This window comes from Notamacropus eugenii, chromosome 5 (assembly GCF_028372415.1).
Source record: "Notamacropus eugenii isolate mMacEug1 chromosome 5, mMacEug1.pri_v2, whole genome shotgun sequence".
Classification (NCBI taxonomy): domain Eukaryota; kingdom Metazoa; phylum Chordata; class Mammalia; order Diprotodontia; family Macropodidae; genus Notamacropus; species Notamacropus eugenii.
Window position 1 is genome coordinate 299,591,964 of NC_092876.1, and position 16,724 is coordinate 299,608,687.

The 16,724-nt window shown below is 36.7% G+C and overlaps 1 protein-coding gene across 11 annotated transcripts in view; it reads right to left on the minus strand.

Annotated features, from left to right (window-relative positions):
• MGAT5 (alpha-1,6-mannosylglycoprotein 6-beta-N-acetylglucosaminyltransferase) overlaps positions 1-16,724 on the minus strand; it is a 370,599-nt gene that overhangs the window by 116,134 nt on the left and 237,741 nt on the right. For all 11 annotated transcript variants that reach the window (XM_072613264.1, XM_072613259.1, XM_072613261.1 and 8 more), the window contains 5 exons: positions 16,196-16,267; positions 13,381-13,542; positions 12,083-12,252; positions 10,615-10,749; positions 3,695-3,828 (listed from right to left, as the gene is read on the minus strand). In XM_072613264.1, the coding sequence (XP_072469365.1) occupies positions 3,695-3,828; positions 10,615-10,749; positions 12,083-12,252; positions 13,381-13,542; positions 16,196-16,267 (673 nt within the window). The remainder of the gene's footprint in view (positions 1-3,694; positions 3,829-10,614; positions 10,750-12,082; positions 12,253-13,380; positions 13,543-16,195; positions 16,268-16,724) is intronic.

The window sequence follows — 16,724 nt, forward strand, 5'->3', positions numbered from 1 at the left end:
AGTCCAATGGCTAAAACCGAGCACAGCGTTTATCGGGTTGTGTGCACTGAATCAAAATAAAATGCAGTGAATAAAAAACCCAATCAAACAAAAAGTATTGAATTAAAGGGTAGTCTACAATTTAATAATCTCCTTTCATCCCACCATGAAAACAGGTTTCAAAATAAAGTTATACTTTTCAAATCCCAAAAGTAAAATTTGGCACAATTCAGAACAATATGACAAATGGTGACCATTGCCCATTCTTTTTAGTCTCTGCATATCAGACATTATTTTAAAGTTAAAAAAAATAACAATAGCTATCTCCCACTGAACATGTGAGCAACCTGAATCCTGACAGAGTATGCAACAACACAGGGAACTAAGAGTCATTAATTCTAATCTCTGACCTTATAATGAGAAAATTGGTGTTCATTGACCCCCACCCTCAAGACTCAGGACGTAGAATACTTTACTCTAGAACTTTTCCTCCCCAGGTCTGAGGGAAAAAAGGAGACATAATTTTCAGAGACATCTCCCTGTTTCTCCAAATACCTAGGTGACATTTTTTTATACTACTCTGCCATTTGTTGTAGCTTTCTACTTTGTCTAAATTAGTCTGCCCACAGCTGCAGGGTAGCTCTTCCTGTGAAGAGTTCTACGTCGACAGACTCAGACATCACAAGAACCTTAAAAAGTTATATGGGTCAGCCTCTTGCCTTCAAGGAGATAATCTCACTGGGGCTATAAATACTACTGAAGAAAGTTATGACAAGTATTTCTAAGCTCAAAACTTTTTTGTTTTGACTTCTAAAGTAAACCCACAAGTACTTCACATGACTAATAGTGAAACTAGAGTGTCAATAGCAGATATTTTATCCCTCACTCTTTTTCCCCTTTAACTCCAAGTCTCTCACGAGGTAACTGTGACCTTGCCAAAACCAACCCTTTTACATGTATCCCTGAATCCAGCTTCTCCAACAGACTACAACCTTAAACATTTTCATTCTCTCTCATTTTCTTCCTATATCTTCCCTTTCTCAGCTAAACTATAAAAATCTGTCTACACTCACTTTGACTTCTTTCCCTTTTATTTCTCATTCTTCTTCACTCTATATTCCAACTTCAAAACTTAACTGAAAAGGCTCTTTCTAAATTAATTGTCAGATCTGACTGCCTTTTCTCAGATTATTTTGATAGACTGCATTTTACACTGGTGACCATCTTCTCCTCCTGGATACACTCTCCTTGTTGGGATTCTGTGAGACTGCTGTCTTCTGGTTCTGCTTCTCAGTCCCCTTTGCTGCCTCATCAACCATATCACACTCCTTGACTGGGAACATTATCCAAAGCTCTGTTCTGGGCTCTGTGTTTTTCTCTTTCTACACTTTTTCTTTGGGATGTCATCAGTTTCCAAGAGCTTACTTATCATCTCTATGCAGATGACTCACAGATCTAAATATTTACTCGTTTTAGTTTCTCTGCTGCTTCAGCCCCTCATGACCAATAGCCCAACATTTTCAAACTGGATGTCCCAGAAAAATCATAAACTAAACATCTCTAAAATAGAATTCATCTCCTTCTGTACTCAAACCCACAACCCTTTCAACATTCCATATTTTTGTCAAAGGCACTGGTTAAACATTTAACTTCATAGGTTCATAACCTCAGCATTGAGGTTGACTGAATTCTTCATTCTTCTTCACCTCATGCATCAAATCTATTGCTAAATTTTGTCATTTCTACCTCCATATATCTCTCACAACAGTTTCTTCCTCACTATTCTAGGGGCATAAGTAGATAGAGCTCTGGAGTCAGAAATTCCTGAGTTCAAATTTAGCTCCAGACACTTAACTAGCTGCTTAATTCTTGGTAAGTTACTTAATCTCTGTTAGTTTCAGTTTCCTCAACTGAAAAAAGAGAACATTTGCCTTGCAAATGAGATTATAGCTGGAAAGCACTTACATGCCTGACACATAGTAGGGAATGAAATAAATGCTTCTATATTAGCCTCAATATAAAGGCTTCCCCACTTTGTCTCTACTTGTCAGATAGCCACAAATCAAACAGTCCTCTCCTTGCAGTTAAACTAGTCCAATGGCTTTCTAACTGCTCTCCCTTCCTCAAATTTCTCCCTACTGTAGTTCATCCTGCACATTGTCACCAAAGTGGTTTGACTAAAGTATAAGTCTGATGTCATTCCCCTACTCAATCAACTCCAATGGCTCCCTATTGCGGTTATGATCCAATATAAACTCAATTTAGCTTTTAAACCCATTTACAACCTGGATCCAACCTTTCTTTCCTATCTCATTGGGCACTACTACTGCTCTCACTCTGTACTCCAGCCACATTGACCTTTTTCTCTTTTCCTCTTTCACGGCCATTCATTTCCGGTCTCTGGGGCTCTGTGCTAGCCATTCCTCATGCCTGTAATATAATGCTCCTTTACGTCCATTTCAGAATCCCTCTCTTCCTATAGGAGGCAGTTCAGGTACCATCTTCTATATGAAGTATTAAAAAATATATACACACACATAATAGCATATGTATGTGTGTATATATTTATATTGTACATATTTTTAGAGTTTTTTTCTCCATTAGAATGTAAGCTCATTGCATTGTTTCATTCTTCATACCTATATGCTCAGCGTCTACCAGAGTACCCGCATGTGTCTGGTGCTTAGAAATGTCTATCCATTAAATGTCTGCCAAAAGAATTTCAAAGGAGGAATTTTTTAAAAAGGATTTATTTTAAAATCAAGTGAGAAGGAAAGAGAATATATCAAAAAGAAAAGCAGGAAGGTTGTCAATTTCTCTTTTAAAAAATGTTCCTATTTTGCTATTCTACAAAACTTTGCAAAGTCCAAAGGAAAATTCTGATATTGGACAAACTAAATTTTTTCCCCTGAGAACATAGTCTGTAAAAGTATTTTCATATTTCCTGTGCTAGACAAAGAAATATACCTCCTCATTTTGTCTTCTGCTGAATGACAATAAAAAAGAAGCGAAAAGAGAGGAGAAAAGATATTAAAAGAGGAGAAAAAAAGAGGAGAATAAAAGAAAATTCTGGAACTTTTGTCTAACTAGGGGTTAGGAGCTGGGTTCACAGGGAACTTAGAGGTTACTGATTCCATTGGTGTCAAATTCAAAATAGAAATGGGGGTCACTAAAACATACACAAGGATACCAATCAGAGAAATAATGACTTAGAAAATCATATATTAAAATTATCTATGATTTTTTGTTGATTTTGTTAAATATTTCTCAGTCACATTTTAATCTGATTTGGGCTGCAATGGAGAGGGTTGTGGACTGCAAGTGGCCTGTGGACAGTGTGTTTGATACCTCTAATTTACTGTACCACTCTCCTTTTACAGATAAGGAAAATGAGGTTCAGAGAAGTAAGTCCAAGAACAAGGAGGTAACAAATGGTAGAGAGCTAGGATTTGAAGCCAGGGTCTTCTGGTTCCAAAATCAACATTTTCCCCATTGTACTATACTGTTTACTTGTTATATTATCATGGTCACTGAGGGGCATGCAAGTTGCATCTTCAGCACCTGGGCCAAATCTGTTTACAAATTTTCAAGACAAGCTATAAATCACTCCACCTTTCTACAGTCCTTTATTCATCTGGATCTGCTCATGAGAGAAGAGGAAGGGAAACACAGCTCTTTAGGAAGGCTTTTTGAAAGCAGGAGAAAGAATACTTACGGAACATTGTATAAAATTGTTGAGGATTAAGGTTCCATTTCCCCCAGGGGGTCTTATGACCTTTGGACTGGGCATAATTAGCATGATTAAATTCTGGTTCAGTACCAAATGAATCCAGTACTCGGAGCATGCACCTGAAAGAAAAAAACCCAAGTTTTCTCAGAACTGAAATCTTTATCTGAAAAACCATAAAAGCAAAAGACTAATTTGTCCTTATAGTTGTACCTTAAACACTGAAGTGCTTTTGCTTAAAAAAAAAAAAAAATCTAAAAGCTAATGACTGTTGTCCCCTCGGGTTGTTTTCAGGGAATCAATTTTAGAGCTAGAAATGACAGCTTATGTAGTTCAAACCTCTTCTTTACAGTTGCACAAACTGAAGTGCAGAAAAATTAAGCTATTTGTTTCAAATCTAACAATGAATTGTACAACTGAGATGAGATCTCAAGTCCCTCTACTTTCTCCTTGGAACCATGGTGCCTCCTTTGCATATCAAATTCATATGTCAATATTAATCTACCATGTAGTCATATAATAAACACTATTTGCCTCAGCTTTCTCACAAGAATTGTAGCTTATCTTTCAAATGCTTACTTGTCTCATTCTTGTCAATAAATACATAATAAATCAAAACTTGCGTTTGAAGGTTGGTAGGTATGCATGCATGTGGTGCAGTTGAGCCAGAGACATGAAAATGGTCAAACTTACCTCTGCTTTGACACAAAATAACCTTATTTATTGTGGAGAGTTTAAAAAGCCATGAATGTGATTCTAGGATGTGAATCTAGGTAAGACTTTGAATTTTGCTTAAAATGCAAAGTAATGATTTTCAAGTATTCTATAGGAATGAAGTGATATCATGCAACCCAAGAACATAAAAATGGGAGAAAAATGCATGCAAAGTATCCAATAAACATTTTTTGGACACACACACACCAAACCTCTCTCACCCTCGCTACCCCAAAAGGAGGAGTGAATATCAAAAAACCCCAAAAAACTTTATTTTTCAAAGCTAACAATGTTAAGTTTATCTCATTTTCATCATCAGTGCCTGCTCCTTGAAAATAGTATCTTTTTCCTGGACTCATGAATAAATAAAAAATTCTGAAACCTACTGAGCAAGCATGCTTAAAAGTATATAAATCAAGACCAAGTCTTCTATCTTAAGGCCTGATGAAGAGAATGACTTGAAAGAGCCAGGCTCAGCTACTTTCCACCTTTTCTAGAAACATGGATGCCTGCCATTCTGGAGGTCAAATTTAAAACACCTTTTGTACTTCAGGAAACAAAATCAAGAGGAAAAAAATCAAAATGGATAGATGGGAATATTTTGAAGAGGAAAAAGGTATAGTGTCACTTTAACATGATGACTTCCCTATCAGAAAATACATTCTGTCTTCCTAAAGCAATAAATATAGGAGAGAAAAAAAAACCCAACAACCCAGGACCACACTGGAACACAAGTTAACCACAGGGACCACTCCAAATCAATGGTTGTTATTCTTTGTATGTCATTGCTGGCTTTCACTGAAAACATTTTCAAAGCATCAATTTTCTCAGCATCCCTCAGAACACTCCATTGGGAACCCAGGGGATGCTATAGAGGTAAATGGGAACCATAGGTCTAGAAGACAGGGAAATAGGGAACTTTAGGTCCCAACATATTTTTTATTTTCCATGTTCTTTGAATACTGAAAAACAGTACCTTTGTGGGGGCATTCTGGAAGCTACTGTGGGTATTTTCTAGGATGGTGTTCTTTAATGACCATCCACAATGGCTATTCTCATTTTTCAGTTCAATGCAAACAGGGAATGAGTTCCTCCTTTGTAATAGGCAGCATAGCAGGTTCTATACACTAAATGAAAAGACAGATAAGGCATGGACTATAAAAGGCTCTCCTTCTAGCAGGTTTCTCCTTTTGATGATGATTTAAAGAAGGGAATCTTTATTTTTTCTGTCATGGACTCTCTGGGAAATCTCCCTTTCCAAAAATAATGTTTTCAAAATCATAAAACAAAATACATAGGATTAAAAAGGAAAGGGATTGCATTGAAATACAGTTATCAAAAATGTCTATTTAAAAACAAGTTCATGGATTCCATGTTAAGAAACCCTGTATTAAATGATCTATCAATATTTTGAAATATTTTAAGTATGTATTATTCCCCTAAAAAAGAAAAGAAAAAACTTATCATTTCTCACCTGGGATATTATAATTAATCTCCCTGTCTCCATTTCTTTTCCCCCTTCTCAGTTCATTTTCCCCACAGCTGATTTTTCTAAAGTGTAGTTCAAACTATGTCACTATATCCTACGTCATTCTTGGACTGAAAATGCTTCAGCAGCAATTTAATGCATCTAGAGTAAATTATATTTTTCTATTTGGCCTTTAAAGCCCTTCAAAATCTGACTCCAGTGTTAAAACTACTGCTTTTTCACATACACTGTTCTAGGCAAACTGGCTCACTTGCTACATTCCCCAAACCCATCATTGCTCATCTCCATGCCTTTGCATAGGCTGTTTCCTCATGCCTAGAAAGCACTCCTTCTTGCTCTCCACTTCTTAGAATCCCTATGTCCTTTGAAAGCTCAGTTCAAGTCCCATCTGAACTTGAGGTCTTTCCTGAGCCCCATTTTATAAGAGATTTTGTAATGACCATTATATGCAATGACTAGCAAACTAGGAATAACTAAACATTAAAAAACAAAATGCTGCTGATGTCCCATGCAATTGCTAAAAACTGGGGACTTCAAAACACGGAGAGTTATTCTGCTCCAAGGCTTGGGACTTTTTTTTTGTTTCTGAGATTGTCTTTTAAAATAGTTGTCAGACTGATGGAAACAGAGGAAACAGAAGAGATTCACAGGAAAGTGTCCCATTCTCTAAAAGCTTCTACACTTACTATATTTTAGAACTATATTTAAGATATTAATATTTATGTCTTCACCCTGATACTATGTGTCTGGCATCTCAGGGCAAACTGATGATTAAAAAAGATATTCTGCCCTGAGATGCCAGGAGCAAGTGGCCTTCTACCAATGAGGGACTCATATATCAAAGCCAGACAATTCTGGAGCATCTTTCACTGTTTCTTGTCTCTAGAAACACCGGGTGATCATTCATTACACTTTTCTACATGTTTCTCATATCTAATTTACTGCTTTAAAAAAAATGCCAGTGAATTATTTGCCACTGGGATCCAAGTCTCTCACTTTCCCCAGATAACATTCTTTAGGTAAATTTTGAAGTAAAACATCTCAGGAACCATAGGCAACTTAGAAAAGAGGCTATTTATAAACCTCATTTCAAGTCCAAGTTTAATGAAGTTCAAGCGTTTATTCCTAACTGAAAAATGAACAATTCTAAACTAAAATTCAATATGATTTACTGGATTGCACCTTGGCCCATCTACCTACCACAATGAGGTGTTCAGAACTACTGCCAAACTTCCTAGATTCTTAGTCTTGCCATGGAACAAAGTTCTTGGGGCACAGACACTAAGAGAGACAGACTGCCATTTAATATCAGTAATAGAGACAGCATTTAGGTAAGAAGCAACGGATGAGTTCGCATGCTGTTTGAAAAGATTCCTCTGAAAAAGTTTTTTTTTAATCAAATTAGAATAAAACACCAAATAAATAACCATTTCAATTGTACAATTGTCCTTTTTAACTGATCCACAAATTTTCCTACTGAAGTTTTTGTTTTGTTGTTAGTCTACACAATGGCACTAGTTAATGGTTGTGTTATAAGCATTAAATAAATATTCAGATAGGAATTTCCATCTAATATTTATCATGCATTTGCCTGGTGTAGGCAGGTGGGGGAAGAGAAGAGAGGAGAAACCAGTGGTCTAATGAAAGAAAAAACATCCAAATTCTCAACTTTTTAACTTAAAAAAATTGTATGCGTTTGTGTCTAATTATATGTAAGACATTTTGCATGCAATATATATTGTGACATTGGATATTATTCTCATTATATATACAAATATGTATATGTATGTGTGTCTATACACACAGAACTACAAGGAAGACACTGCTGTCTACAAATCAAAAGTAATTTTAAAGAACAAATTCATGACTGATTCATAAAGGGTGGGGGAAATAAACAGGGGAAACTTACTTTGGAAAAGGGAAGCAAAAGATCAGAAACATCATTGCTGAAAGTATAACTACAAGGAGATAAAAAAAACCATAATCTCCTGTCCAATCCACTGTCATTTCCTAGGAATCTCAGAACCATGCTGCCTTCCTTTCCACCTTTTCCTCCTGCCCTCAGAACTCTCTCTCCTGGACCCTAGTGTTCTGATCAGTGAACTTTCACCTTCTCTTGCTTGGTCATAGGCTCCCCCATCACCTGCCAGCCATTTCCAAGACATTCTACCATTCCTATACATGTGTTGTCTTACCTTATTGGAAGGTAACCTTCCTGAAGTTTTTTATCCTCAGCACTAAGTATATAATGCCTGGTCCATAGGAGGTACTAAATAAATGCCCCATTTATCACCACAATTGACTTTCATACCCCTTCTCAGCTGTTTCCAAAACATGCCATAGCACTTGGTACTGTTTTTCTTCCCCTTTTTCCCTCCCTTTTCTTCTTTCATTAGAATGTAAGCTGGAGGTTTAGTTTTTGAAAGAAGCTTTGTGTGCCAGAGGAGACTCTCTAAGTAGTCCCCCTGGCTTTGAAAACCCAGATGTTGGTGCTTCCCTATCTGGTAACTATGTATATACGTCATGGTCAGACAGTTGGATCTGTGATATAGATCTGTGTCTGTTGATCTGTGATATAGATCTTGCTTACGTCAGATAGTTAGAAGCATGTCTGTTGATTTTGATTTCTCGTAAGTTCTCTGAACTCTGAAGTTTCAGGGTGCTTTTCCCCCTAAACTAAGTGAATGATATATGTGCTTGATTAAAAGGATTGCTGACTCCTTAAAAAAAAAAAAAAAAAAAGGATGTAAACACCTTGAGGACAGGTGCTGTCTTATCAAATGAGATATTTATAAAGCTCTAAGTCCAGTGCCTGACACACAGTAGGCACATAATAATTCTCTGGAGGAGGGGAAGGGGACACAATATGTATCTTACTTGCTTATATTTGCACCCCTAACTCTTAGCACAATGCCTGGCATATGGTGTTTAGTCATTTCTGCCATGTCTGACTCTGTGAGTCCATTTGGGGTTTTCATGACAAAGACATTGGAGTGGTTTGCCATTTCCTCCTCCAGCTCATTTTACAGATGAGTAAATTGAGAAAAACAAGGTTAAATGACTTGTCCTCGGTCACACAACTAGTAAGTGTCTGAGACCATTGAAAGTCTTCCTGACTCCAGACCCTGCATTCTATCCACCTGCCTGGCATATAGTATGGGCTTAATAAATGGTCTTTCTTCTGTTTCCCAAATACCAGGCATTTTTAAAAATGTAAAACTCTCCCCAATTGATAAATGGTCAAAGGATATCCCCAATTGATAAATGGTCAAAGGATATGAACAGGCAATTTTCAGAGGAAGAAATTAAAGCTATCTATAATCATATGAAAAAATGCTCTAAATCACTATTGGTTAGAGAGATGCAAATCAAAACAACTCTGAGGTACCACATCACACCTATAAGATTGGCAAACATGACAGAACAAGAAAATGATAAATGCTGGAGAGGATGTGGGAGAGTTGGAACACTAATTCATTGTTGGTGGAGCTGTGAGCGCATCCAACCATTCTGGAGAGCAATTTGGAACTATGCCCAAAGGGCTACAAAAATGTGCATACCCTTTGACCCAGCAATATCACTACTAGGACTATATCCCCAAGAGATCATAAAAATGGGAAAGGGTCCCACATGTACAAAAATATTTATAGCAGCACTCTATATAGTTGCCAAAAACTGGAAGTCAGGGGGATGTCCATCAATTGGGGAATGGCTGAATAAATTATGGTATATGAATGTAATGGAGTACTATTGTGCCATAAGAAATGATGAACAAGAAGACTTCAGAGAGGCCTGGAAGGACTTATATGACCTGATGCTGAGTGAAAGGAGCAGAACCAGGAGAACTTTATGCACAGCAACAACCACAGTGTGTGAGAGTTTTTTCTGGTAGACTTAGATTTTTGTAATAACACAAGAACTTCTGAAAAAAAAAAAAATCCCAATGGTGGACCTCAAGGCAAAATGCCTTCCACACTCAGAGAGAGAAATATGGAAGTCACTCACATAATGTAGCAGATCATGTTTGTGTATGTGTATCTGTTTGTGTATCATGTTCTGATTTGTTATACGGATTCTTTCATTTATCTTAGTCTGACTACATAGCATGACTATAGTGAAAATATACTCAATAGGAAAGTATATGTAGAATCTATACAGAATTGTATGCAGTGGTGGGGAGGGAGGGAGGTAGTGGGGGGTGGGTGGGGAGGGATAAAATCGCAATTGTATGGCAGTGATTGTTAAACATTAAAAAAATAAAAAAATAAAAAAAAAAATGTAAAACTCAGCCTTCATTCTAAGCATTTCCTATTAGTTTGAGGACAGATATCTAAGAAAGAGGAAATGCAAGATCATGTTACACATGAAAGAAACAAGGGATGCAATCTCCTTACCAAAGTCTGTCTTATTGAACCTTTACTTTATTTAAGAGCTGAAGGAGGTATAGGGAGAAAGAAGGGATGTGAAATTGAGAAGTTAGAGAGAATGCTTGAAACATGCTTCCTCTTCTTTGGAGATCAATGAAAATAATGAATGGGTGTTGAAGGTGGAACGTAGCTGTAAAACAATTTGGCTTCAATTAGGGTTAATCAGCCCAAAATCAAAGGATCTTCTTTTATCTTCTCACCCCATACAAAAACAAATGCCAGTTAAATGTCATTGTTAAAAATAGGCATAAGGTTTCAAGTGAAAACAAAGCACTTACTGGTAATGAACCCAGGAAGGGCCAAGGGTTTTCTTAAATTGAGCAAGTCCCACGATGTCAATATAAATGAGTTCCACAATCCGATCACCTACAGTTGGGCAGCCAGATCTATTACCTACAACCCTCTTCATTATCCTAGGGAGAGAGGAAAAACACACACAATAGACTTTTTACATTATGCTATATATATACATGGGTACTCTGGTAGCTTTTCTAATCAAATATCTCAAATAACTTCTTCCATGAAGCCTTTCCTGATATCTCCCAGCATCTGTTTTTCTGTCTCTCTTTCTCAACCATGGCACTTAGATGCTAGTTATGTAGTACAAAGTTGACTAGGATTAGGAGTCAGAAGATCTGGGTTTGAGTCTCAATAATGGTATTCTTAGACTATCGATTTAACCTCAGAACTTTGTTCTTTCTATGAAATGGGTCTAACACCTGCTATACCTACTCCTGTAGTATTGGTAGAAGTGTTTGATAAACTCCAATGTCTTATGTAAGCAATTTCTTAAAATTATAACTATCATTATTGCATTTGTCAAGAACCATACATTGACAGTATTGCTGTGTTTGGCATGATGCTACGTGCTAGTTATACACATCTGGTCCTGTATCACCTGGAACTTAAGCATATGTCATTTTTCTCTTCCTCATCTGTTCTTAATAAAAAGTTACAAGGTGCTTTTAATGCTGCTCTCTAAAATGTTCCTTTCCTTGCAATTTCATGTATAAGTTAAATTCAAATGCAATGGGAAGTTTTTCCTTATGCCACACAGTAATAACTTGGCATCTTGGGTCAGCCTCTCTAAGGGCAGTTCATCCAGTGTGTGAGTGGAAAGAACTGATGGATGTATCTGTGAGAATGCTTAGCCAGCTGCGTCAATCTAAAAGGAATTAAGAGACTGAGAGAGAGGGAAAGGAAAGGGAAGGGAAGGGAAAACAGAGAGGGATAGAAGGAGAAGTAAATGTCAGTTAAATAGAAACACAATAGTTGACAGACATGGAGTTGAAAGTCTGTTGACTTAAAAAGAAGTCTAGGCTTTCAGGAAATTTGCTCTTCCCAAATTAAATTACAAACAGGAACTTGCCTTGTTGTAAGATATAAAAAGCGTGATGCTGAGTGGGGAAGGGTATAAATTTCAGAAAGAGACAGGGAATTAGTAAAGTCAAGAATGCATTGTGCAGCAGATGTATGAAGCACCTGTAATAGCAATGAATAAGCTCCTTAGTTTGAATTTTCTTGCGTTCATTTATGAAGCCTCCAGAGCCTGCAGCTACAATGAAAACATATCATCCTTTTCACAGTGTATGTATTTAGCTCCTGAAAATAATCTTCTTATCTCCTGTTTAGTGAATTATCACTTTCATTTTTCTCTGCAAGAAATTACACACTAATAGAGGCTTCAAGAGTTTACAATTTCTTTTTTTGTATTCCAGCTTCAAAATTGAAAAGTAATCTCCTTACTCCTTGAGCTCAGCCAGTGAAGCTGAAATCCTAATGTCATGGCCCAGTAAGTAGAGAGATGTAATTAAATCACTCCACTGAACTAATTCACCAAGTGGGCCTCCACTAAATGCATTCTCTGCAATCTTGAAGCCAGATTCCTTGGTCAGGAGTCCCAGGTGAACGAGAATCTGAAAAATAAGACACATAGATAGGCTCATGTTGAATTAACATCCAAATTACTCAAGACACTTCCAACACAAAACTCAGTACTTGATAAAGTGTCCAAAAACAGTGTTCACATTTAGAGGCTTCATTTTCTAGATTGATAAAGAAGAGAGAAAGAAAATAATGTGAGATGGATGATCTACCCTTTGCATATAAATCCACACCTCCCTATCTGAGCCATAAGGAACTCAAGTCATTTTTTAAAAGGATATTAAGAAATCATGTTTAATAAAGGGAAGTGTAGACCAAAACAAGTCTATGGTTCTACTTCACATCCAGTAAATTGGCAACAATGACAAAAGATGTCAATAGTCAGTGTTGGAAAGTTTGTGGAAGGATAAGTGTAAAATACTAATACATTGTTGGTGGAGCTATAAACTGGACCATCCATTATGGAAACCAATTTAGAATTATTCTAAGTGACTAAAATATTAATGATCTTTGACCCAGAGATCTCACAGTCATATATCATGAGGAGGTCAATGATAAAAAGCAAGGTCCAATTACACAATAAAACATTTATAGCAGTGCTTTTATAGTAGCAAAGAATTAGAAACAAAGCAAATGCCCAATCTAGGAAATAACTAAACAAATTGTGGCACATGAAAATGATAGAATATTAGTATGTTGTAAGAAACAATAAATATGTTGAATGCAGAAAAGAATGTGAAGACTTGTGAACTGATGTACAATGAAGTAGTACCAGTAAAATAACATAATAGATAATATAATAAAATAACTAAAACAATTAAAATGGAAAGAACTCAAAATGGAAACACTAAAAATTAAATGATTTGAAATAACAATGATCAATGACATATTGACAGAATATTGGACTTGGAGTCTGGAAGAACTGGGGACACTATGATCAGTAAGCATACAGCTAAATTTCCAGAAAGTTGTTTATTCCTGATGTTTGAGAGGACCATAATTTAGGAAAATGAACACAAATCCCTACAAAAGATATAGCAAATTCACCCTGAAGGAATGCCATTCTTAACAGCACACATTTCTTTCTTGGTCCTATTTCAAAACAGAATCAAACTTAAAAAGAAAACTGGTGACTGTAACAAAATTAATAAGAAACTCACTTTTTTCCTTTTTCTCTTTTCAAGGTTTTGCTTTTCTGCCAATGATTTAATTGCTTCAATCCATGCACCAGCCATTCGTCGGATCCTTAGTATCATCCATCGGAATTCTTCGTGCCTTTTCATCATTCCATAGAGTAGATTGAAATCTGTCCGAATTTCAGCCTACAAATAGATATTTAATAGAAAAAAGGGAAATGGGATGGGATTAGATGAACAACCCCAAACATTTTAGAAGCATGATGATTTTTATGTGGTGACATTTTGTCCTCAACTTGAGCAGCTGAATCAATATTGAACTTTAAAAATAAATCTCCTCTTTTGTACAACTTAACTTTAAAGGGCCAGGATTATCAATGGAAATGAGAGAAAGTGACCTTCCAAAGTATACCATTATCAATTGGTTCTTATTAAGTGAATTCTGTTCCACTTCCTTTTTACTAAATGAATTAAGAGTACACATGAGACATCTTGAACTTCCCTGAATCCTATTTTAATGATAAGGAGAAACAAACAAGTGGTTCTATACAGCATCTTCTTCAGGCTACTTTATTCTCCTGAGAATTAGAGGAAATTTCCACAGTTTATCCTGCTTTGTTTCTACTGCATGAAAGTGAAAGGTTATGAGAGGGAGCAAAAGGTTTTGTTTCTGTCCCTGACCAATCAGGACAACTCTACAAGGAGTAAGTTCTAAATACAAGACACTTGGTGTTGGTATGGTCAGTTTTGGGGAGGTGGGGGGTAGGGAGTGGACCTGTGACTTCATCGAGGTAGGGAATTCCTGGTGAGTAATCACCATTTATAGCTTAGAATTTTAGAGAATTACCTTATTTCCAATAATTTGTATTTGCTTATAGGTGTATATGATATTCCCTCCCCACTGCCCTCCTACCTCAGAGGGGACAAGAAATGTTTCATGTTCTAGTCTTTGTAGCCCCAGTGCCCTCATGTACAACAAGAATTGAAAAATTAAGTGGCTTGCCCAGGGTAACACAACTTGTTTCTGAGCTGAACCTTTAACTCAGAATTTTTTTTTAAAACCTAACTTTATCCACTATGCTGCGCAACATCTGACATTCTTGATGGAGTAATAGGACTAACAGGAGGTTCCATATTTTATGATGAACATAGTGAACTTTGAAAGGGGCCCAAAGAAAGCACCCCAAGTCATCAAAGGTCCAGAATTCAAGATCTCAGACAAAAAGTTAGTAGTTTAAGGGGGTTCTTAACCTGGGGCATGTGAATTTATTCATAAAAATATTTTAACAGTGTCATTTCAGTATAGCTGCTTTTCTTGGGAATTCTAAGTTTTCTTTTTTAACACATTAAAAAACACTATTCTGTAAAGGGGTCCATGGGCCTCACCAGACAGCCAAAATTTAAGGTGTAACTTAATAAAAGCAAAGAATCCCTGATTTTGATGGGACGATGTGAATAAAGCATGGAAAATCCCAGTAAATCCCTCAATACCTTATTTTCTCTTAAAATGATTCTTTCATCACTATTCCTTCCAAAATTGGTAAAACTAAACTGAGCTTTTATTTTTCTAGGTCATTTTAAGGAGTTATTCAGAAGGCAGCATGAGTGCAGAATGGAGACATTTTATTTCTAGGCCTAAGCTATTAACTAAATCTCATTGTGATAACCCTGTTCTCGCAATTAGCTAGAAGTCCAGCCACCCTAGTGCCCCACTCCTGCCTTCCTGAATCCTTGTTTTTCTTAAGGTTATGCTCAGAGGTTGAATGAGATAATCAATCATCTATAGGAAGTGCTTCTAAATTCCTCCCATCACCATGCTCTCTCTCCCTCCTCAAATTGTCTTGTCTTTGCTTACATGAATTTGGTGCATGATATTTCCTTCCCCCAATCCCTACTCTCATGTCGGGGCAGCTAGGTGATACAGTGGACAGAGCAAGAGTCAGAAGGACCTGACATCAAATCTCACTTCAGACACTTGACACTCACTAGCTGTGTGACCTTGGGCAAGCCACTTAATCCCAATTGCCTCATCCTGGGTCATCTCCAGTTATCTTCATGAATATCTGGTCACTGGATTCAGATGGCTCTGGACGAGAAGTGAGGCTGGTGACCAGCACAGCCCTCCCTCACTCAAAACAAAGTCAAGTGCAAGTCATGTCATTATTTCTCTGATCGCATGGTCTTCTTTGGCAACAAAGGACGAACACACCCTCATGTCACAATAGGCAGGAAATGTTTCTTGTTTTAGTCTTTGTTTCTCTGGTGCATTGCACAGAAACTCACACATAGCAAGCACTTGACATATGATTGATGTGGATGTTGTTCAAAGAATTCTATGGTTTTATATGGTGTTTTCAACAGGATTATAAACTCCTTGTCTGAGGTCAAGTCATATTTTCTATTAATTTCATGTCCCATCATGTACATACTACCTACAATAATGCAGGACACACAACAGGTATTCAATAAATACTGGTTAATTTATCCAGGCCTTCCATCAGCCCTGAATAGAGACTTAACTTCCATAGGACTGGAAAAGAAAGTTGTTCCTTTGATAGCGTTCTATGTTATAGCAGGAAACATCTAGAACAGAGGTGTCAAGAATGCAGTCCTAAGGACTCCTGAGTGGGCCAGAACCAGATTCAAATATAATCAGGAAATAGCAAAATTAATAAAAGTACAATAGAATACTGGTAATGTTAATATGCCATATATGTAGTTTAGTGGCTCCCATTTCTATTTTAGTTTGACACCAAAGTTCTAGAAAGAGTTAATTACAGTGAAAATGAATCTGTTCTAAAGATATAAGGCTTGTAAATAGGTTTTTAAACTTTCTCACCATTGAATTCTGATCGGGTTCTTCATAGGGATTTTTTGCTCTCCAAGGTAAATGAGGACACCAATTTTCAACCTGGAACACAAAAATGCAAAGCCATAGATAAGTTGGTTCATATATTAAGGCCTCTTTCCTGCACCTCTCCCTGATTCCTTCTTTGGAAAAATATTACAAAAGAATTTTAGGTCAATAATTTAGTCTGAAGTCTTTTGTCTAATCAGAATTAAAAAAAAAAAAGCCCTCATCAATCTTTCTTACTGAAATCTCACAGCTCAATTCTTTATTAAAGGCCTACCCAGTTTCTAAAGTAAGAACCCTAAGCAGCTGAGGAAAGAATCTTCCCTGTGATTGATTAAAGAAATGATTAGATAAAGGGCAAGAATATCTTCTGATGGTCTCCAAAGGCTTTCCTGAATCCTTTTCTTTTCCTTCTCTACACCTCTTTTGGTGATCTTATCAGATCTCCTGGGTTCAATTATCTCTTTCTATATGACTCCCAAATCTATATATGCAGCGCTAATCTTTCTCCTGT